The sequence below is a fragment of the Pipistrellus kuhlii genome, unplaced genomic scaffold (assembly GCF_014108245.1).
Source record: "Pipistrellus kuhlii isolate mPipKuh1 unplaced genomic scaffold, mPipKuh1.p scaffold_m20_p_9, whole genome shotgun sequence".
In the NCBI taxonomy this organism is placed as follows: Eukaryota; Metazoa; Chordata; class Mammalia; order Chiroptera; family Vespertilionidae; genus Pipistrellus; species Pipistrellus kuhlii.
The window spans coordinates 36905712-36929267 of record NW_023425595.1 but is presented as its reverse complement, the minus strand read 5'-3'; the positions used below and the strand labels follow the sequence as shown (position 1 = coordinate 36929267).

Here is a 23556-nt window from a genome sequence, read left to right as displayed (position 1 = left end):
GGCAGTTGGGAGAGACCAGGGCAAGAGAGGGCAGTTGGGGGCAATCAAGCCTGCAGGGGAGGGCAGTTAGAGGTGACCAGGCTGGCAGAGGAGGGAAGTTGGAGGTGACAGGGCCTCCAGAGAAGAGCAATTTTAGGGGGAGCCAAGTCTACAGGAGAGAGCAGTTGAGGGGGACCAGGCCTATAGGGGAGGGCAGGTAGGGGTGACAAGGCCTGCAGGGGAGGGCAGTTAGAGGTGACCAGGCCTGCAGGGGAGGGCAGTTAGAGGTGACCAGGCCTGCAGGGGAGGGCAGTTAGGGACAAACAGGTTGTCAGGGAAGCAGTTAAGCATCAATCAGGCTGGCAGGGGAGTGGTTAGAGGTGATCAGGCTGGCAGGCAGAAGCAGTTAGGGGCAATCAGGAAGGCAGACAGGAGACCAGTTGGGAGCCAGCACTCCTGGATTGTGAGAGTGATGTCCCAGATTGGAGAGGGTGCAGACTGGACTGAGGGACACACACCCCTGAGCATGAATTTCATGCACCAGGCCTCCAGTGTGTGTGTGTGTGTGTGTGTGTGTGTGTATGTGTATATATATATATATATATATATATATATATATATATATATATAACACATATATACACATATATATGTTTTTACTTAAACACTAGAGGCCTGGCGCACCCCCAGCTGGGCAGCACCCCAGTGAAGGCCAATAGGGGCTGGGTGGCAGGGGAGGGGGGGGGGAATGCTTGAGGTTGGCCAGCTGGCCCTGCCCCTGATTTGGGGGGGGGGGGGGGGGGGGAGCAATTGGGGCTGGGCCAGCCAGGGGAGAAGGGTGGCAAGGGGTTGAGTGGGGAGGGGGGCTGAACAGGGCCCCCATCGGGCTGGCTAGCTGCCATAGTGCATGTCATAGCAACTGGTCATTCTGGCCATTCTGCCATTCCAGTCACTTGGCTTTTATATAGAGAAATATATGTTTTAAATCACAAATATATTTGGCATTCTGTCAGTGATTTAAGTTTTGGAGTTATTTTTCACCTTGTTATAAAGAATACTGTTACCCTAATGGTATATCAAGAGCCTTAAAAAATGTTCACCCTTTACTCTACTAATATTTTTAGGACACGAGAATCTTTTTTGATTAAATAACTCAAAATGAATACATAATTATCAAAAAATATATTTCTTTGACTGAGATAAAATTCAAATACCATAAAATTCACCCTTTGAAAGTGTACAGTTAGTTCAGTGGTTTTTAGTACATATACAAAATTATGCAACTATTACTGTTATCTAATTCTAGAAAAATTTTATCACTCCCAAAAAGAAAACCTTACCTATTAGCAGTCACTGTCCATTCCCCCTTCCCCTCACTAATCTACTTTCTCTCTTTATGAATTTCACATAGTGTCTGACTTCTTTCACTTAGCTTAATGTTTAAAATATATTTATTTGCAGTGTTACATGTAATTAAGAAAACTGGAGATAATTAGAAATGTATTTGAAGCATGGTTAAATAAATTACTTTCATACAACGGAATACTGCTCATTCATTAGTAAAATCTTTCATGAAAAATATCCAACAGTATAATACAATCATCAGTGAAAACCTATAAGCCACATTTTATACTCGGAAATACCCTAACAATCTAGGGCAATACCATCATATTTACAATGGCCTTTTTTTTTTGGGGGGGGGGGGGGGGGGGGAAGAAGAGGAGAAGGTATTGAGATTGTGGCTGATGCCCATATATTTTCCTCGTTTTCTTCAATGACAATGTTTTGTTTCAGTAGTCAGGAAACTAAACACATTTTAAAACCACTCCCTGCCTCCCTCCGTCCTCCTCCCTCCTGAGCAGCCTGTCCCTCTCCTGTCCCGCAGACCAGGTCCGGAACAGCTACTACATCGGGGCAGATGGCTCCCTGCGACTGCTGCTGGCCAACGGCATGGAGGTGGCGCTGCAGACCGAGCCGCACCTGCTGGCGGGCACCGTCAACCCCACCGTGGGCAAGAGGAACGTCACGCTGCCCATCGACAATGGCCTCAACCTGGTGGAGTGGCGGCAGCGCAAGGAGCAGGCGCGGGGCCAGGTCACCGTCTTCGGGCGCCGGCTGCGGGTGAGCAGGACCTCGAGGCAGGTCTCCGCCTCCGAAGGCCGAGTCCTGGAGGTGGGGATGGGGGGTGAGGGGTTGGGAGGGAGGTGGGGATGGGAGGTGAGGGGTGGAGATGGGGGGTGAGGGGTTGGGGGGGGGGGAGGTGGAGAATGAGAAGGAATCTGGAGAACTGTGTTCCGTTCTTAAAACTGTCGCTTGGGTAGAACGTTTTCCTTGGCGCTCAGTTTCCTCATCTGCAAAACGGGGAAAGTAAGGCAGGCAACTCACATATTAAGCATCTTGTCCATCTTTTCTTATTTCTTTTTTTAATTTATTGTCTAAAGTTTTATATATGTCTCCTTTTTCCTGATTGACCCCCTCCTCCCCAGCCATTCCCACCCCAGGCAAGCCCCCACCCCCCAGTGTCTGTGTCCATTGAGTATACTAAAATGCATGCATGCAAGTCCTTTGCTCTCTAACCCCACACACACACATACTCACACACACACACACACACACACACACACACACCATCACCACCACCTTCCCTGCCATTGCCAGATGAGTGGATTAAAAAACTGTGGTACATCTACACAATGGAATATTATGCCGCTATAAAAAAAGAAGGAACTTTTACCATTTGCAGCAGCATGGTTGTAACTGGAGAGCATTGTGCTAAGCTAAATAAGCCAGTTGGAGAAAGATAAATATCACATGGTCTCACTCATATGTGGAATATAATGAACAACAGAACTTGATGAACAAAAATAGATCTTGTCCATCTTTTCAATTGTTACCTGTGGCAAGATTACTGGCTTTGGTGTTAGTCAGGCCTGAGCTGGATTTCCAGCTTCTGTTATTCCTTGAATGAATCGGGGCAAATCCATTATCTCCTAAAGCCTTGATTTCACGATCTATAATATGAAGAAGATAAAACCAAATTTATACGTTGCTACAAAGATCAGAAAAAAACATATGAAGTGCCTCATACAGAGCCCGGTCATAATAAGTGTTCAGTCACACTGCTCATGTTGTTTCTCTTAGTGCTATTCTTATTACTGATGTAGTTATTATGTTGCTGATATGTCTAAAAATTCCATTTAGCTATTTGGAACCTGAGCCATATCCTCCCCCTTTTTCAAGCAGCTATTCTTTCTAAATGAACAAAATGACCCCCATCGTAGAGGTCACCGCCAACAGGCTGGCATCTGTGGTCTGGCATCTCAGAGTGCTTTGCAGAGTGGGTTCCCCTGAACCAGCCCTTTCTCATCCTCACCACCATGTGCCCGTAGTGTGGTTACCGGCCCCAGCGCCTGATTGCCCAGTCCCTCCCGCTTTAGAAAGGAAGTTGACTCCCGTCACTAGCCCTGGCTCTCAGCACCTCACCTCGGAGACCACAGGTGCTCTGTAGAAACTTGCTGAGCTGAGCCACAAATTCCCATCTCCTCAAAACCTCACAAGGATCCTCATGCAACGCAGCTGCCCTTCAGCAAAGAAAGTTCATTTAAGCAGCTGTTTCAAACACAGGGCACCTGAGTTCCAGAGAGAAAAGGGATTTTATCCCAGACTCGCATAGCTAGGGGGCGGTAAGGACTAGCGAGCAGGCACCCTGTCTCATAAGCTAAATTCTCACAGCAGATATAGAAACATTAAGGGAATTATCCAATATCACACCACTAGAGCCAGAAAGCCAGGCTTCCTGTCTTCTCTCAACAGCCAAGAATCTAGCAACAGTCTGATATGGGGAAACAGCCTTCTACCCTTCCCTAAGAAAGGCCTCTCTGTCTTTGTTCTCTGTGGCCTCATGGAGCCCCGTCTAAATTCCCCTGCAGCTCCTCATGAACATTTGAGGCTGAGGCAGTGTGCTAAATGGGGAGGTTGACCTGGGCCATGGGTAGCCTTGAGCAGTTCCTCTGAGCCTGAGATTCTTCTGCAGAAGCCAGGTAATAGATTTGATAGAGACCTCACCAGGCGCTGGGAGATCCCAGGTGCTCCATAAGCAGCAGCAATTAGTGCTCCTAGGATTTCCTTTCTCCAGGTGAACTGGACCCAACGTTTCCCAGGCTGGAGTCGGTCCTTCTCCCAGCCTGAGATGAATGGCGCTCCGGTGAGGTGGCCGTATCTCCCCGTCCTCCCAATATAAATGGCCACCCACAGCGGCGGCACGTGGAATTAGAACGTTAGCCCGGTGCGCCTCTCCATAATGGAGCTCATTTTTTATACGACTGGGAACTTTTTTAATAAAGAAAGATGTAAAATAATCTCATTGCCGCCACTGCCAAGCACAGGAAGCATTAGGCAGTTCCCCAGTGAGCTGCTTAATTCAATTTTATTAATTTTGCCACTGAGGTATAGCTCCCCTTCGCCAGGGGTCCTCCAGGGGGTGAGGGGGCAGCTGGCTAGGTGGCAGCATCTTGGGGAGTCACAAGGGACCTTCCACGTGATGCCGTAAAAGGACCCCATCATTGCTGGTGGTGCAGACCTGGCATCTTCCTTGATGCTCTCGGCAAAGCACACAGCTTCCGTCTCCAATGCCTCATATTTTTCATGGGAATTGTCTGCCACACTGTTTTTGCTTCTTCAATTGTATCTGATTACCCCTGGGAAGGCAACCTTATTATAACCAGGCCATTCGCAGCTGAAGTCGTCTCAGCATCATCATTATAAATCCTTATTTCCTAAGCTTTAGAATTGGTTTGGGGAGGAGGGAGAGACACACATGTCTCTACTTCCTCTGAGACTGACCATGATCATTTGTTGTCATTTAGTGGAAATAATCGCAGTCATTAATTCAGTACCTTCTGTGTGCCCAGCACTCCGCTAGGTAATTTACTTAGATTTCTTCAATCTTCCCAACAGTCCTTTGTTTTGCAGAGGGAGAAATGGAGACTCAGAGAGGGAAAGACACTTGTCTAGGGTCATCCAGAAGAGCTGGTCACAGATGAGGCCAGAATCGTGGCCTTCATCCCTAGACCTGAGCCCTGTTTTACCACCTGGGGCCCCGAGGGCCCTTCCTTACCTCAGTCACAGGTGCTGTTTTGCATCGGGTGACCAACCGTGTGTGCTTGCTTCTTGGGGCTTCCTTACTGCTGTCAGATTTAACCAGTGACTAATGGAAGAGTCAGACACTGTACCCAAATGTACCCAGATGCCAATTAGAGGAAATCCTCATTTTAGCTTCAGAATACCTAGCAGTGTTTCAGGGGTAACAGGTACCAAATATAGAAAGAGGACTCCGAGGCATATTTCTTCATTAAAATATGAAAAACCCTGACATCCCACTACCCCTGTGGGAGCCCCTATTTCTGATTTAGAAAGGAAATCTAATCCTGTGCTGACCTAGAGTCCCAAGTGGAGATCACACAAGGGGCTCTGATGCTCGGGGCAAGAGCAGGCGTTCCAAAGCTAGGACTATATCTTCAAGTGGCCCACAGCCAGCAAACCAGATTCACACCCACACAGCCCCCCAGGGCATCCAGAAAGAAGAAGATAAAGAAACCTGGGGAGCTGGCCAGGGTGAGCGAGAAGCCCTAATTGTGGTGAGAGAGGGCAGGAGAGATCCCAGCAGGGAGGGGAGTCCAAAGCCCCAGGATGAGTAGGACTCTTAGAGGACCACTGAGTATGTGTGGGCACATTGCAGTGGAGACAGTCAAACCCGGACCCGGTCATACCAGCCACGGGACCTGGATCATGTCCTTTATGGCCCCGAGCTTTTGTTTTCTCAGGTCAAATGCCAGCACAATGCCTGGCACATCATGGATGGTGTCAGGCATTGATTTGCTGGGCCCACGGGGTCTCTCCCTTTTTAGGAGGGAGTTGAGGATTTGCCTACCATCCTTATTAGAAGAATCACGTTAGGAAATGATGTGAGTCATCTTCAGTGACAGCAACTGTTTGCTCAGCACCCGCACCATCCTTGTCCTCACAACAGTCCTATGGAACTGGCTTCATTATTCCCGTTTCACAGATGAGAAAACTTCACAGAGCTCACAAGTGACAGAGTGAGGACCCCAACCGTTGTGGACACCCACGGCCTGTGCTGCCTCCTCTATTCAGCAGCTTCTCAGACTCAAGTTCTCAGCATCCAGATTAACCTTCTCCTTCCTCCTACCCCTTCTCCAGGTTCACAATCGGAACCTGCTATCCCTGGACTTTGACCGGGTGACACGCACGGAGAAGATCTATGATGACCACCGCAAATTCACCCTCCGAATCCTGTACGACCAGGCAGGGCGGCCCACCCTCTGGTCACCCAGCAGCAGGCTCAATGGCGTCAATGTGACCTACTCCCCGAGGGGCCACATTGCCGGCATCCAGAGGGGCATCATGTCTGAGAGGATGGAATATGACCAGACGGGCCGCATCACGTCCAGGATCTTTGCTGATGGGAAGACATGGAGCTACACATACTTAGAAAAGGCAGGTGTCTGTTGCCCTCCATCACTGACCTTGCCAAGTAGACAGCCAAGCCCCATCTGCTGACCTTGATAGGTTAGGTCTGACTCCTGTGGTCTCCAAAGGGAAATGTTCAGGAAAATCTGTAGCTAGGGGGTCCTGTGAGGCTTTCTTTAGGATGGATCATGGTGATAGTGTGGCAGGGGGGGGGGGGGGGGGGGGGAGGGGGGTGTCATCCTGGGCAGGAGAATGTGAAAGTTGCATGTGATAAACTAGAGTTGGGAATAGGATCAAACACTACCTCAACTTACAGAGCAAGATTCAGGGTCCCAGAACAGGCAGAGATCTGCTCCCAGATCTAGGGCACATGGGGTGATCTGATCACGGAGGACAAAGCAGAAGCCTAAGGATCAATACCTAAGCAGGAAATACTTAATTCTGAGCTTCAAGTGGTATGTGTGGCCTTGGTAAATCCCTTCTGCTTCGGCTCAGGATTCATTTCATTCCAAGAATGAGGAGTCAGAAAGGGCCTGAAATCAAAAGTTGATTCCAAAGAGGAGAAAATGTTAGCTTTGGTACCTCATTTCCAGTAAGCTGCTGACTTATGCCCAAAACAGAGTCTGTACTTCATGGCCCAGTCTTGGTACCAGATTCTTACTGTTTCCTACTCCTGGACATCCCTGCAGATCCCAGGCTCTGCTTGCTCTGTGGTCAGCCTCCCCTGCTCTGTGCTGAGTGAGCATCTCTGAGAGCGATGTTCTGTGGTAGTGCTAAGAGAGACTTTGAATGTCATCCAGCATACTAAAAAGGCTAGGGTCACACAATGAATGTTGCTAGAAGCCAGGTTTCCCTATTCCCATATGGCCTGTTACTATATAAATAATTGTGCAAGGCCTTAAATGCCTTTTTTCAGACATGGCCTTTATCCTGTAGACCACAGAGAGTCAACCGAAGTTGTTTAGCAGTCAGTAGACATTGTCAGACTGTATTTTAGGGAAATAATTCTTGTTTAAGTAGGAAGATTGATTTCAGAAGGAAGCCAGGAGAGAAGATGCTATCAGTACTTTAGGCCAGTGCTCCCACCTTTGTCACAACCCATCACCTACTAAAATCATCATTTTTATACCACCCAAAGGGGCAAATTGACAAGGCTTCTCATAGGGCCCCAGGCCCTGCCAAGCCAAGGGATGAGAACGTGTATCTGATCTTATCTGTATCCCATTTCAGTGTCTTATGGAAATATCTGGTCTGGACATAATTTAGGAGATCCACCAGTTTCCTTGGCTTTTCATTGCTTTCCTTAAGCCTTGGGCACACAGACCTCCCCTTCCTCCCCACCACCCTGCTCTCATCTCTTGATTCTCCTTTCCCCTCCAGTCCATGGTGCTGCTCCTCCACAGCCAGCGGCAGTACATCTTTGAGTTTGACAAGAACGACCGCCTCTCCTCTGTGACCATGCCCAATGTGGCCAGGCAGACGTTAGAGACCATTCGCTCAGTGGGCTACTACAGGAACATCTACCAGCCCCCCGAGAGCAATGCCTTTGTCATCCAGGACTTCACTGAGGACGGGCACCTCCTCCACACCTTCTACTTGGGCACCGGCCGCAGGGTGATATACAAATATGGCAAGCTGTCTAAGCTAGCCGAGATGCTGTATGACACCACCAAGGTGAGCTTCACCTACGACGAGACGGCCGGCATGCTGAAGACCATCAACCTACAGAACGAGGGCTTCACCTGCACCATCCGCTACCGTCAAATCGGGCCCCTGATTGACCGCCAGATCTTTCGCTTCACCGAGGAAGGCATGGTCAACGCTCGTTTTGACTACAACTATGACAACAGTTTCCGGGTGACCAGCATGCAGGCTGTGATCAACGAGACCCCATTGCCCATCGATCTTTATCGCTATGATGATGTGTCAGGCAAGACAGAGCAGTTCGGGAAGTTTGGTGTCATCTACTATGACATTAACCAAATCATCACCACAGCGGTCATGACACACACCAAGCACTTTGACGCATACGGGCGAATGAAGGAGGTGCAGTACGAGATCTTCCGCTCCCTCATGTACTGGATGACGGTCCAGTATGATAACATGGGGCGAGTAGTGAAGAAGGAGCTGAAGGTGGGGCCCTATGCCAACACTACCCGCTATTCCTATGAATACGATGCTGACGGCCAGCTACAGACTGTCTCCATCAACGACAAGCCGCTCTGGAGATACAGCTACGACCTCAATGGGAACCTGCACCTACTGAGCCCAGGGAACAGCGCGCGGCTCACCCCACTAAGGTACGACCACCGCGACCGCATCACTAGGCTAGGTGACGTGCAGTACAAGATGGACGAGGATGGCTTCCTGAGGCAGCGAGGTGCTGACGTCTTCGAGTACAACTCAGCTGGCCTGCTCACCAAGGCCTACAACCGGGCTGGGGGCTGGAGTGTCAGGTACCGCTACGACGGCCTGGGGCGGCGGGTGTCCAGCAAGAGCAGCCAGGGCCACCACCTGCAGTTCTTCTATGCAGACCTGACCAACCCCACCAAGGTCACCCACCTCTACAACCACTCCAGCTCTGAGATCACGTCCCTCTACTATGACCTGCAAGGGCACCTCTTTGCCATGGAGCTGAGCAGTGGCGATGAGTTTTACATAGCTTGTGACAACATCGGGACCCCGCTTGCCGTCTTCAGCGGAACAGGCTTGATGATCAAGCAGGTCCTATACACGGCCTATGGGGAGATCTACATGGACACCAACCCCAACTTCCAGATCATCATTGGCTACCACGGTGGCCTCTACGATCCACTGACCAAGCTCGTCCACATGGGCCGACGGGACTATGATGTGCTGGCTGGTCGCTGGACTAGCCCAGACCATGAGCTGTGGAAGCACCTGAGCAGCAGCAACATCATGCCTTTTAATCTCTATATGTTTAAAAACAACAACCCTATCAGCAACGCTCAGGACATCAAGTGCTTCATGACAGGTGAGGATCGGGGCTCGTTCAGAGGGCAGAGGCCAGTCATCTCTTCCCCTAGTCTGGTCATTGACACGACAGTCATCCATGAGAAAGCTGCCAGGGGGTGATGGGAAACATTGACTTTTTCTTAGAGCAGCATTTTCCAAAGTCTATTTGAAGAAACACTAGCTCAGAAAAATGCTCTGGGAAAGCTGTTGCTGGCATCAAACCAATTTGTCAGGGAGGCCACCATTCTTTAAATTTTCATAGTACATTTCAGCTTATGAAAGGCTCTGAGAAGTCCTGCAGTAAAGAGAATAGTTAAACATATTTAGCCATTATTTTTTTTAACTTTTTTTTTTTTTTTTTACAATAAAACCCTGTTTTTCACTATGAAACCTTAACATCTCCCTGGATGCATTCCTTAAAATGCACTTTGGGAGTTTCTGACCCAAAAATCAAGCTGGCTATGAGTCTCTGAAGGTATGGCTTTAAAAAAAAAAAAAAAAAAAAAAAAAGTCTTTTATTTGGGATGGAGTAATGGAAAATTTTGACTTTGGAGACAGACAGAACTAGGTAAAGAGGTCCACCATGGCTAAGCCATTACATTCATAAAAATTACTTAACTTCCTCAATTCCTGATTTGTAAACTTAAGTTAGAGTACATACCATGACTTGGATAAGTTAAATATGAACATTGTAAATCTCAGAGCAACTACAATAAATAAATAAATAAATAAATAAATAAATAAATAAATAAATAAATAAATACAAAGGCATAGCAAATCAGTCAATAGGGGAGAAAAATGAAGACTAAAATACTTTCAATCCAAAGAAGGTAGGCAAGAGGGACAAAGGAGCAAAGAACAGAGACAAATAGGAGAGAGAGAAAAACTTTCATGGTAGGATGGTTGCAAGGCTAAAATGAGATACATTTTAGAACCTGCCCAGCTCAGTGCCTAGCTCTCGTTGGTTCCCTTTCCTCCACCTTCTGATTTAAAAAGTGGGCTTTGCTTTCCACTATTGTATAGTGGGCTTTGCTTTCCACCTACAGTATAAAGTATCCCATAGGTCAGACATGCCAGACATGTCTCCAGCAGTCATGGTCCTCCCAGCAAGCAGCCACTCCCAGCAACAGAAGACCTCAATGTCTGAGCGGCTATGGGGATTCAGGTCTGGAGATAGCCAGCACTTTTTATAAGAGAGAGCTTGTGGCATATCGCAACTTGTAAACCTAGTAGTCACCACCCCCTTTGTCCTGTGACACAATCCTCTTGCTCCTTATTTTAAGGCAGTTTCATTTATTCAACAAGTGCCTTCTCTGTGCAGCCACTGTTTTAGGCACTAGGGATAGAAAGATAATCCCTGCCCTCCAGGAATGCACACTGCAGGAGGGGAGACAGCCCACTGCTGTCCAGTGTGAGGACCCCATGGTGAAGGGTTGCACTGATGGCCATTGAGACACAGGAGGCATAGCTGGCTCTGCCCAGAGAGCACCTGATATTGGAGGCCCACTAATGAGTAGACATCCATCAGGTACTAGAGAGGGAACTGCACATACAAAAGTGTAAGAGAGCCCTGGCTAGATAGCTCAGTTGGTTAGAACTTCATCCTGATATGCCAAGGTTGCAGGTTCAATCCCCAGTTGGGGTATATACAAGAGTCAACCAATGAATGTATAAATAAGTGGAACAACAAATCTCTCTCTCTCTCTCTCTCTCTCTCTCTCTCTCTCTCTCTCTCTCTCTCTCTCCCCCCCCCCCCCAAAATCATTTTTTTAAAAATACTAGCCCTGGACTATGACTCACTTGGTTGGAAATCATCCCATGCATTAGAAGGTCAAGGTTTCAATTTCCAATCAGGGCACATACCTAAGTTGGGGGTTCAATTCCCCAGTCAGGGCATGTACAGAAGGCAACTGATTAATGTATCTTTATCTTGTTGACATTTCTCTCTCTCCCTCCCTCTCTCTCTCTCTCTCTCTCTCTCTCTCTCTCTCTCTCTCTCTCTCTCTCTTTCTCTCTCTCTCTTTCTACCTTACTCCCTCTCTAAAATCAATAAAATATATTATAATAATTTTCAAAAGACTACAATTCTCATTAAATCTTACCTTTTAGCTTCTACCTGGGGCTATGTGCAACTTCATTCACATCCAGCAACAATAATAAAAAGAGCATCTTTTTCCCAAAAATACTCTAGTTATCGGATAGGCTTAGGTCACAGGACAACCCCTGAACCAATCAATCACTGTGGCTAGGGGTACATAATGCATTGCTTGGCTTAGCCAGGTCACATGCTCCCTTATTGAACCCTTAGGTGGAGACTGTGTCCCTAAAACTATATGAGGACCCCAAAAGGAAGGAGTGAGCAGGAAGAATGGGTGCAAGGAAGATGACCAAAAAAATGTACACCATGGATATATCATGTACATTATTGCATTTAACCCTCACTTGAGCCTGGAGATGGGGATTTCTGACCTCATTTTCAGAAAGGTAGTCACTGGCCCACTAGGAAGTGGCAGAAAGGGGTTAGATCAGTGCTCCATCCGACTCCAAAGTCCTCATCTTGGATTCATATTCACTTTGTAAAGTGCAACAAAGGGATTCTTATCATTCATCACCACGCCAGGTGGCCACATTGTGCAGTCAGATGGATGAGTAGAGAAAAGCTTTTTAACTTGAGGAATGTGTCTACATCCGATGCCATAAGAAGGAAAAGTAAAATTCTCAACTCTTCAGAAAAGCCAATTGGAAACACACACACACACACACACACACACACACACACACACACATTTTCAGCATTTTTCCTCAAGGTGAAATGGGAAAGTTTCCCACCTTCCATCACTTATAATTAAGGCCCAGCCCTGTTATAAAGACTCCCGGTTTCCTGGGACTTTGCAGTATTCCTGAAAGAAGATTGTCTTTGCATTTACACATTCAGATACATGTTCTCGACCTCAGGCAAAAAAACAAACAAAAAAAAAAAACCTTAGTAGGGTTCCCACCACCCACCTCCACTTGGTTCTGTTTGTTTTAATTTCTCAAAGAACCATGTGCCAACATTCATAGAATCGGGGATTCTTAGAAACCCAATGAGGAAAGGGAATTTGGAGAAAAGCTTGTCCAAGTGCTCACGTTAGAAATGAGGAAATGGAAGTCCGGGAAGGTGGAGGCATGAGTTCAAGGAAACACAGAAAACCTTCTGTGAACCGGGAGGAGCTGCACACTTTAAAATACATTCATGTAACAAACTCACAACAGGCCCTGTTGTCAGATAGCTGCCCCAGAGGGTAACACTGTTAGTACTCCTCTCCATGACTTAAAGAAAACCACCTCTGCCATCAACTTATAGGTAAGGAAACTCAGCCTCAGAAAGGTCCACGTCCACACAGTGTGCAGGTTAGGGGCCAGAGTGTAGACCTGGGTTTTGCCTTGCTTCACCATGTTCTTTCCCTGATAGGATCTTTCTAGAAGTTTCCCAACTTTCCTTTCTAACCAACCTTCTACATTTGGGGTGGATGTGGAGGAGTCTTCACCCATCAATAGCTGCTCCTGGGTGTATAAAGCTGAAGGCCCTGGGGGTTGGAGTGACAGTGGAGAGGGGAGTCTGGAAACCTAGGTTCACTTGAGCTACTGCTCTTCTAGACTTAGAGCTAGGATGGAGGTGCTAGATCCCAAGGGTGTGTTTAGCATGAATATTATGACCTGGTTTTCAAAGTTCTTATACCTGCTGACCCTCCCACCAGCAGCACTTCACATCCTCGCCCCCACCTGCCACCCAACTCTAGGCCGCTCTTTGGTGTATGTCACATCTGAGGTCCACTTACTCCCCGGGGATACTTCTGTTTCTCTCCCTCCCAGATGTCAACAGCTGGCTGCTCACCTTTGGATTCCAGCTTCACAATGTGATTCCAGGTTATCCCAAGCCAGACATGGACGCCATGGAACCATCCTACGAGCTCGTCCACACACAGATGAAAACTCAGGAGTGGGACAACAGCAAGGTAATTCATGCCCACGGCTGTCCACCCCGGGGGCCATTCAGACATCCCAGGCCATTCACACCAGCTTTTCAGGAAGGTTTGAGCCATTGATAGAAATAGATGTGGTGTGTCCACAGTGCCTGCCAGAAACTGTTGAGCAAACACTTGGTAACCCTACCGCTGGTGGGCCACGGTGGGCCCCGCTGTCCCAGCACACAGCCTCTCACTGAGTTTGCAGTTCCACAAAAGCAATGAGCTCTGTCACTCCCCAGAACAAAGATGCAAGGAGGGAGACGGTGTATTCTAAAACACATGTGACATGTTCTGAGCACGTGCTGCACCTGGCCTTGCATGAGGTACTCTCTGTAAGTTAATTCACAGTTATCTTTTGGTCTCATTGTTGTCCTTCTACTGATTTTATGTCTGAGGCTGTTCTTTGCCACCCGGCAAAGAAGGGGTGGAGCTGAGTTTCCAACCAAAGACTGACTGTAGATACTCAAAATGTTACTTTCTCGTGTCTTTCTTTATGACTCAATGTCAAAGACTCATAGAGTTATACAGCTGTACAGGTCCTTCAAAACAGTCTCACCCCAGCCCCTCCCTTCAGGCATCCATTGTTCATCCCCATCCCCATTCATGGTGTCTATACTAGGCGCTGGCTCTTCCAGGCCGCATGCTGCAGCCAGTGAGAGCGGGAGTGCATCAGGCAGACAGCAGGCCTGCAAGGGGAGCCCAGGCCTCACTGAAGAGGAAAGCAGGGTTGCCAGACGGCGTACTGTTCCTGGGCGGAAACTTGCACACCCATGTTCCTTATTCCCTCTGGACTCCATTAGGTCTCAGGTTAGGTCTCCTCCCCTAGCCTCTGCCCCTCTCTGTTCTGGTAACCCCCACAGCTTCCTCTTTCCCAGCACTCACCACGCTGGATTTTACTTCCTGTTTTCTTCCCTGTACCTCTACTTGACTGTGAGCCCCCCAAGGGCCAGTACTGGGTCTTATTTGGTACCCAGCAAAGAGCCTAGCCCATACAGTAGGTGCATTGCATGGAACTGCCATTGAATGAGCAAATAGTTGAAAAAAGTAAACAACCTCATGAATTGGGCCTCTCCACCCTCCCCCACACCCATTTTACAGCGAGGAGGCCAGGGTTCAAAGAGAATGTGCCCAAGGTCACTCAGCTGGAAAGTGGCAAATGGTCATGAGAGCCCAAGTCTTTCTGGCCACCAAGCCATTGGCTCTCTGCTGTCCCCTGCTGCCCTAGGCTTGCCCCTGTCCCTCTCTAGTCCCACTATGCCTCCGGGCTGCCCAGATGCCCACAGCGCGCAGCGCAGCCTGTTCCCAGGCTGACTCCCACAGCTGGGCTCTTCTGCCACCACCAGGCAGCCTCCTCCACTGCACAGAGTCCCGGTTAGGCAGCCTGTCTGCCAGCCTCGCCTGTCAATGAATTATTGATTTCTGCCCTTGGCAGGCATCGGAGATCTTTGTTGTTGAGCACTCCAGCTTTCGTGAAACTCTAGGAAATAATTGTTCACAGACAGGGTTCTATTAATTATAAAGAGGACTTAATTTCAGTGAGAAGCCGATGGGCCTATTTCTAAAGCCATTTCCCTGAGTTGCTGATAAGGCCTCGGGGCCTGCTGCTCTTGCTGAGCTCCCCGCACCACGGAGGGAGTGTGTGTGTGTTGGGGGGAGGGGGGAGGGCGCGGCGAGGAGGTAGGTAAAATGCCAAGATAGGGCCCAAAGTATCCCCCAAAGCATCCAAGAGCAGGAACACCTGAGGATCTCCCAGGAAGCACTGTGGGATGGAAGCCCTCCTTGAAAATCACTTATAAACCCAGCAGAGAGCAATAAAGCAGAGTAAGAGGGTTTACATAAATCACTGCTTGGCATCTTACTAAGCTTTCTTGCCAAGAATGCATTTCTTGCCATTCCTCCATTAGCATCACCCCTCATCCTTCCAGTCCCAGCTCACACATGAGCTTGTCCTTGAACGCCACCTTCTCCACCTCACTCCTCCACCTTCAGGCTGAGATAGTCTGATCCTTGTTTGCTCCTCACTTAAGCCCTTTCTTGAAACTGAGCCTCTACAGTCAGACAGACCTGGGTTTGAATGTTAAATCGAATACTTGGTGGGCCAGTCACAACCTCGTTGAGCCTTAGTTTTCTTAGATGAAAAATTCAGGATACTAACAGTACCAATCTACAGTATAAAGTTATTGTGGAGATGAAATGAGACAATAAATGTGAGTTATTTCGCTCAAAGATCAGGAAGTGTTAGCGACAGCTATCACTGCTCTGAGGCCACCAGGTATCACGTTTGACTGCAGTTGTTTGTTGGCGTATCTGTCTTTCCCATTAAACGATGAGTTTCTCAAGGGCAGGGGAGCCTCAGATTCGTTGTCATATCTCCAGTGCCCAGGAAAAGACCCGGCACAGAGAAGGTACTCCCTGAACAGTTTCTGAATGGGCGAAGGATGGAAAGAGGATGGCTGGATGTTCCAGTGATCAATAGAACATCAGTAGAGCCACATGCTAGATCTTAAATAAGTACAGATTTGACTTAGTTATGTAAAATGATTCTCTAGGCCTTGGTTTGTTTGTTTGTTTCCTTTGTCTCACACTCTTTTTCTCTACCCATCTCTCTCTCTCTCCTCTCTCTCTCTCCCCTCATCAGTCTATCTTGGGGGTACAGTGTGAAGTGCAAAAGCAGCTCAAGGCCTTCGTCACCCTCGAACGTTTTGACCAGCTCTATGGCTCCACCATCACCAGCTGCCAACAGGCCCCAAAGACAAAGAAGTTTGCATCCAGTGGCTCCGTCTTTGGCAAGGGGGTCAAGTTTGCGTTGAAGGATGGCCGCGTGACCACAGACATCATCAGTGTGGCCAACGAGGACGGGCGGAGGGTTGCCGCCATCCTGAACAATGCCCACTACCTGGAGGACCTGCATTTCACCATCAGCGGGGTGGACACCCACTACTTTGTGAAGCCAGGGCCTTCGGAAGGCGACCTGGCCATCCTGGGCCTCAGCGGGGGGCGGCGGACCCTGGAGAACGGGGTCAACGTCACTGTATCCCAGATCAACACGATGCTCAATGGCAGGACTAGACGCTACACAGACATTCAGCTCCAGTACGGGGCCCTGTGCTTGAACACCCGCTATGGGACGACCTTGGACGAGGAGAAAGCGCGGGTGCTGGAGCTGGCCCGGCAGAGAGCCGTGCGCCGGGCGTGGGCCCGCGAGCAGCAGCGACTGCGGGACGGGGAGGAGGGCCTGCGGGCCTGGACAGAGGGGGAGAGGCAGCAGGTGCTGGACACAGGGCGGGTTCAAGGCTACGATGGCTTCTTCGTGATCTCCGTGGAGCAGTACCCAGAACTGTCAGACAGCGCCAACAACATCCACTTCATGAGACAGAGCGAGATGGGCCGCAGGTGACAGAGAGGATCACGGCCCGGACTTCTTGCCAAAGACAGCTACTCTTTTGTGGCCGCACGCCTTGACTGTGTTGTACTTTTAAAAGAAAAAAAATCCTTTTTTAACAAGTGCAGAAAAGAAACAAACAAAAAAAAATGAGAAAGAGACACTGGTTGCATTGTAACTCATGCAACATTCATTTTTTTAAGAAAAGAAAAACACAAATTGGCCTTCACACATTTTTTGCAAAGAACAGAAGGTATTTTTTTTCTGTAGTGTGATCACAATGAAAACTTTATTGTCTTTTGTTCCCTTTCCCTTGAGGATTTTTCCTTGTTGTTTGGGGGTACATTTCTTCTCTGAGGCGCATCTCCTAGGGTGTGTCCTTGTCTGTCCCTCGGTACCCGGTGTGATGTGAGACACGAATGTCTGTGCTAACTTGTCTCATGTGCAACCCTTTCCTCAGTGGGGTCGGGCAGGGGTGAGGGGTGCAGGCAGCAGACCAGCACCAAACTTCTAAGGGGGCCTGGAAGGAGGGTCTGCGGACCTGAGGATCCCTGGCGAAGCTCCCGCAGATGAGGGGTGGCTTTTTATTCACTGTGTTCTGTGCCTCCGGAGGACCGCAGAGGGCTTCGTCTTCCTCCGGGGGGTTTCATGATGTCATTCAGCTCCTCTTTCAAGCTGCCCCAAACTCCTGCCCAAGCTTTATATTTTGATGCTCAACGAACACCCCTGCCCCTTTTTGCAAATCCTGTGTAGTTGTTTCTCTTGGGATGGAGAAAGTGTCTGCCAGGTCCTTTCCCCCAGTCTGGTGACATAATGTCCTGGGACGAAGAGCCTCGTCCTCCAGGATGACTGTGTTTGCCCGGTCCTCCCACGATGTTCCTTATTCATCTCCTCTTCTCTCCCAAAGTCAGACGTGAGAACCAGCACTGCAAAGCAAGCCCTCAGTGTGGGCACCATGTCCAGGGAGGGGAAGGCCACCCGGGGCAAAAGATGGCAATGATAGACTGGTACCAGCATGCCTTCCAAGGTGAAGCCCTCTCCCCACGATGCCGGGCGCCTTCCCGACACTGCTCAGCTGCCACCACTGAGACAATGGAGTGTGGAGAGAGGTGCTTGGTGGCCTTTGATTCTGGAATGATGTTTAAGAAAAAGTCAGCCAAAGAGAGGAAGGCACGAGCCAAGCCTCCCTCTAACCAGGTTCCCCATATGGGCTCCTTGCAGAACAGAATGCAGAAGGAGAGGCGTTCGGGGAAACTCCTCCCATGAAGTTACTCTAAAACAGCTCCCCGCTGGAGGAACCCAATGATGGCTTCAAAGAGAGAGGGAAAGAAGGGAAGGAGCTGCCTTGAAGCAGCCTGGGGATGTCACCAACCCCGCCAGGTTTAGGGGACATTCCTGAGGCTGGTGCCCATGGATCCTGGAGGTTGTCCCTGTGCAGACCCACCGATGCCTGAGGTCATTGGGAGGAGGCTCCAGCCTGCTCAGGAGTGGGTGTAACCCATGCCTGGAGGGCACAGCCAGGGAGAGGCAGCAGCTAGCCTGGCCAGAGGAAGCATGGAGGGGAAAGAGAGGCAGCAAGAGCTGGGAGCTTCCAGGTCCTGGTTCATCTGCCCATTGACCATCATCATCACCACGCACAGAAGGCTCTGGGAGACCAGGAGGGGAAGCCACAGGCTTCCTGTGGAGCTGGGCTTCTTAGCAAACGGGACTGTTGTGGGTTACATTTACATTAAGTGTGGAAAATGAATTCTGAGTCTGAGCTATTCTCCGTGGCAACCTTGTTGGACTGATAAGCTCATGGCACCTTTATGGCCTTACTCACAGAGTCTTCAGAATATTACACAAGTTAATGAAACCAAGAAGGTCTTTCACTGCATGAGAATCAGAGTGGCGTGGAGCCCGGGCTCTGCCTGGTAGAGGGCAGCACCCACAGCTTCTCGGGATAGGAGGTTTCTCCTTATGTCATCCCACTGGGATCAAAGGATGTGTTTTGCTAAGTGCTCTTCCTGTTTAAAAAAAAAAAAAAATGTCATGCCGCTGCAACAGGGTGCCGTGGCCTGATGGTCCACTGGTGGCAGAGCTCCTTGGGGCCACCGTACTCGGCAGGAGCTGAGGATGGGCTCCATTCCCACAGGATCCTTCTCGGAGAGGATGGAAAACAACGTGGCCTGCAGATCATGGCTTTTTATGCCAAATAGACTTCTGCCTCTCCAAACGTACTCTTGCCATGGGGGCCTGTGGGCAACGCTCTCCTTCAGTAGGCCCAGTTGATCTGTTCCATCCTAGCTGCCAGACATCAGTCAAGACCTGCTGGGGATGTCCACTTGGAGGCCAGAGGCAGAGTGAGGGCCAAGGGAGCCATCTCCCTGCATCTCCCCAACCGCTGACCTCACCCCCACTCCCCACCAATGTCATAGAGTGGACTTGGAAAGATCAAAAACACAGAATCATTCCTTTCCTTTAAATTATTGGTGTGGTTTTTCCTGGGCTACCTACCACCCAGGCGGCCCAGCTTCGGTGCAGGGAGCAGTTGAAGCATCCCCAGGCTGTAGGGAAAGATCTCAGGTGTGGAGTAGGCAGCATCAGGCACCTGGTCCACTTCGGTGCTGTTGCTATTGGAGACGTGCTTCTGGCCCTGGTCTTGTTGGCTGGTTCCGAGTTGGTTTCCTTTTGGGCTGGCAGGTGACTCTGTGCCTCCGCTCTCAGTTTGTCCTCCTGCTGAGACCAGCATCCCACCCTCACAGCAAGAGGGAATCTGAAGGCATAAGCCAGAGGTCCCTGTGCCTGCTTAGTGGCCTCCAGGCTTCAAATCTCAACCTTGATGGCACCTGTCCTTTGGGTAGCACTCAACCAAAATGCGTCCATCCCTTGGAGCCAGCAGCCATCCTTCACTGGGCCCAGGTTCATGACTCTGCGGGATGTCAGAATAAAATTTATTTTGGAAGAGTTCTCCCTTACCCTTTGCAGCTGCCTTCAGCTCCTCACCCTCAGCCCTCTGCCATTACCTGGAATAGGACTTTTGTGATACCCCAACTTTGTTTTTATTGGATAAGATTTCCACTTTACCCACGCTCCAGACATAGCTCTGGATTTGAAACAATCCCTGAGAAACCGACCAGAAGCTGAGAATGGCCAGGAAGTGTGCTTGTCAATCATCAGGATGGGGCGGGGCTGGGAGCCAAAGGTGAGGAAAACCGGGCCGTGGTTTTATAGGCACATAACAAGGAGTCAGATTTGTTTTTAAAAAGAAAGGACCTTTTCAGCTCTGACTTTTAAGTGCCACCTGTGTAGTTGGCAGGAGTTTCCATTATGCGGAGGCAAGGCTGTCAGTGTGAAATCTTAGAACCAGCTTCACACCTGCAGCCTGGGTTTGGGATTGCCACGTGGTGAGGGCAGCGATGCTGAGCTGGGGCCCAGGAGAAAGAAGTTTGCCAGGCCTCAGTGGGGTCCCCAGCTTTTGGGTTTGAGCTCCTAATGTTTAAAGTCCATTCTTTTCTTCATTCCTCACAGCAGCTGCCACCTCTGTTCCCCAGGTGGAAGCCCACCTCCTGAGGGATCTCAGAAAGAGCCCAGTCTCTCCTTGGGGTCCTCGCCAGGACGCCATTGAACGCCCATAATTCCCCGCTAGGTTTATACACTCGTCTCTATTTTATGGGAGAGGAGGGGATTCAAAGGAAGAACTCTGGAGATCAAGGCCCTTTCGTTTAACCTTCAAAAAACAGCAAACTCTAATTTTAAAGACTCATTGCTCAGGTGATCGAAACTTTATCCTCTCTACCCTTTTTTACATTCTCAAAAACCAGCCTTGTGTACTTGACCGCCCCAGACAGCGGTGAGCTCTTAGGTTTCATCATGAATGTGGAAGATCAGAGTGGGGGGGAGGCCTCTGTGGGGCCAACATTGGGTTTCTTACCCCCTCTGGAATGCCAAAAGCATGATACTGGGCCACCCCTGGGTCCCCAAGAAAATGTGATAGATTCTGAGGGCAAACTGCCAACAGGGAACCAACCCCCAGGCAGCCCGGCTAGCCTGCCAGAAGCTGGGTCCCAGAGGCCAGGTGGCACCCGGCAGCCCAGGATTCACCCGGCCCCAGAATCCCCAGTTTCTGCACCTGCCTGTCCTCAAAGACTCCTGACCCCGCAGCCTGGGCAGAAGAACTCTTCGAGTTGCCTCTGATGACCAACACTGGAGACTCTGGCCTTACCATGCGGAACTAGTTTTCCTGAAGTCTGGAACTCATTTTTGAGAAATTTTTTTCTCAACACATTTGTGTTTCTAACACTGTATTCCTGACTGTGTAAATACCAACAAGGCTGTACATAAATGCAGATGTAGATACCTTCTAGAAAAGGAAAAGGAAAAAAAAAAACTTAAAAGACAAAACCAGAAGTGACCCCGTGTAGCCTTCGTTGACAAATAAAAGACTATTTTGTGTTTCAAGGTGTCGGGTGGCCTTTGTTTAGGGAGTAGGGGCTGCCTGCTCTCAGGGCACCACTGCCCAGACTGAGTCGGCCTTTCTAGATGCTGCTCTTCCCAAGGTCGCCTGCAGGACGCTGGTCCTCAGCCCCAAAGTCCCTTTTAATCCCTCCAGGTGACAGCTGACACGGAGAGGCACTTCCAGAGGAAACAACACCCTAGATATCATGGATGATCATGGATGTCAAAATGACGTCAGCTCTGTCCCACAGCTCCCCCAGGCCACATCCCTGTACTGTCCTTACTGGCCTCAGGAACAGACTCCAAGAGGGGGGAGGGACCCCAGACACCGCCCTGAAGAGAGAACCTGTATCTGCCACTGGGCTCAGAGCTGTCCCACGGCCATACACACGGGGTGTCACCATTGCTCTATAAAAATAAATGCATATTCCTCATACAAATTATAGCCACATAACAGAACGGGGGGGGGGGGGGAAGAAAGGAAGAAAATTCCCTTACAATTGTTTTTATTTATTTTCCCCTCTGTGTTCTTAATGTATCTTTTTCTGAAAGTATATATCTAAAGCAATCACAGCATACAGGTCATTTTTCACTCTGCTTTTCTCACTTAACCTCACATCTAACCTTTCAGCTCTGGAATTCCCAGATGACAGCTGGTCACTTAGGAAAGTACATGTGCTAAGCTCAGCTCCCTGGTGTGAATGGCAAACCTTATGAAAATGCAATAATTGAGGACAGGAGCGAGAGCAGAAGGCTCATTGCTCTCCCCTTGGCCTCGGCACTGGCCCGCCACCAGGCCCTCTGTGTAGGCGCCATGAGCTCTCCACCAGGCAATCGGGGGCTCTCTATCGGGCAGCCATGATCTCTCTGCTGGGCAGCTGTGAGCTCTCCACCACCCAGAGCTCTGTGCCAGGCAGCCTGGAGCTCTCGGGGCACTGCTGCTCAGACTGGCACTCTGGATGGTGCCAGGAGGCACCTGCCATGGTAGGAAAAACCTGCTTATGGAGCCAAATTGGGAGCAGAACTTGGCTCTGGCACTCACTGTGTGATCTTTTTTTTTTAATCTTTTTTTTTTTATTAAGATATTATATGTGTATATATCTTACCAATCCCCACCCCCCTCACTCTGTGATCTTAAGCAAGTCATTTAACTCCCCAAAGCTGGGTCCTCCATCTACAATGAGAGTGTGATGGTACACAACTTCCGGTTGCTGCTCAGATCACCTTGAAGAAGCGGGCACACATTGCTCAGAGCACAGCAGGTCTTCACCCACATAAATGTCCTACCTCAGACCTCCCTCCCCAGCCCACCTTCCTGCCAAAGCCTGGTGCTCTTTCCACACACCGGTGATTTCCAAATCAGGCTGCATCAGGTTCACCTGCAGGCTGATCCGGACAGTTTGCAAATTAATGGGTCTGCAGTGGAGCCCCATAATTTGCATCTCCAATGTGTTTCCAGGTGACACTGCATACAGAGTAAGCTACTTAGGGTGGCACCTCAGATGCCCTTAGTCAATGGAATCTCCCACTTCCACTTCCGGCAAGTAGAGCCAGAGCTAGTGCATTGGGTCCTCCTCAGCCACGCCCCCGCCCTTCCCCACTACACTACAGTCAGCTGCCTGGGCACGCCCCGCCCCACCGTATCCATTGACGTCCACACGTGTGCGTTGTTGTACACGTGCCTCTGAGCCCAGCGGAGGCGATTCTCTCAGACGCGCTCGCCGAGCACCTGCCACGTGCCTGCCCTTTGCAAGGCTGGGTTATTTAGGGTGTGAGCTCCTAGAGGCTGTGACTGACTAACCCACAGCACAAAGCAGGCGCTCCGCTGTGGGTCACCTGAGGTCAGCCTTCCCTTTGTCTTGGGGTCCCTCTCTCTGTTGCATTTGAGAAAGGTTGTCTCCTGTCTCTGAATGAAGCCACATTTCTTCTTAACTGGGGGTTGCGCCTCCTTCCCCTCCATCCCTGGCAAATCTGTTGCAGCTGCCACCGGCCTTGAGAAGGGAAGAAGAGGGGAGAACAGAGGCACCTCTTCCCCAGAGTGCCCTGGCTCTCCCTGCTCTCTGCAGCCTGGCCTCCAGGTTGCACGGGTGACTTTTGCTCCCCTGACCTACTGGCAGCCTTGGAGAAAACTACAGCATGGAGGAAAGCAACTTTAAAAGTGAGTACTGGGCTGAAACCGGTTTGGCTCAGTGGTAGAGCGTCAGTCTGTGGACTGAAGGGTCCCGGGTTCGATTCCGGTCAAGGGCATGTGCATTGGTTGCGGGCACATCCCCAGTAGGGGGT

General features: G+C 49.7%; 1 protein-coding gene across 6 annotated transcripts in view; it reads left to right on the top strand.

The window, feature by feature from the left end:
• The window catches only part of TENM4 (teneurin transmembrane protein 4), a 547191-nt gene extending 525919 nt beyond the window's left edge, over positions 1 to 21272 (top strand). For all 6 annotated transcript variants that reach the window (XM_045577427.1, XM_045577429.1, XM_045577432.1 and 3 more), the window contains 5 exons: positions 1865 to 2100; positions 6199 to 6495; positions 7849 to 9463; positions 13300 to 13442; positions 16093 to 21272. In XM_045577427.1, the coding sequence (XP_045433383.1) occupies positions 1865 to 2100; positions 6199 to 6495; positions 7849 to 9463; positions 13300 to 13442; positions 16093 to 16851 (3050 nt within the window). In that variant the 3' untranslated portion in view covers positions 16852 to 21272. The remainder of the gene's footprint in view (positions 1 to 1864; positions 2101 to 6198; positions 6496 to 7848; positions 9464 to 13299; positions 13443 to 16092) is intronic.
• The last annotated feature ends 2284 nt before the right edge of the window (positions 21273 to 23556 follow it).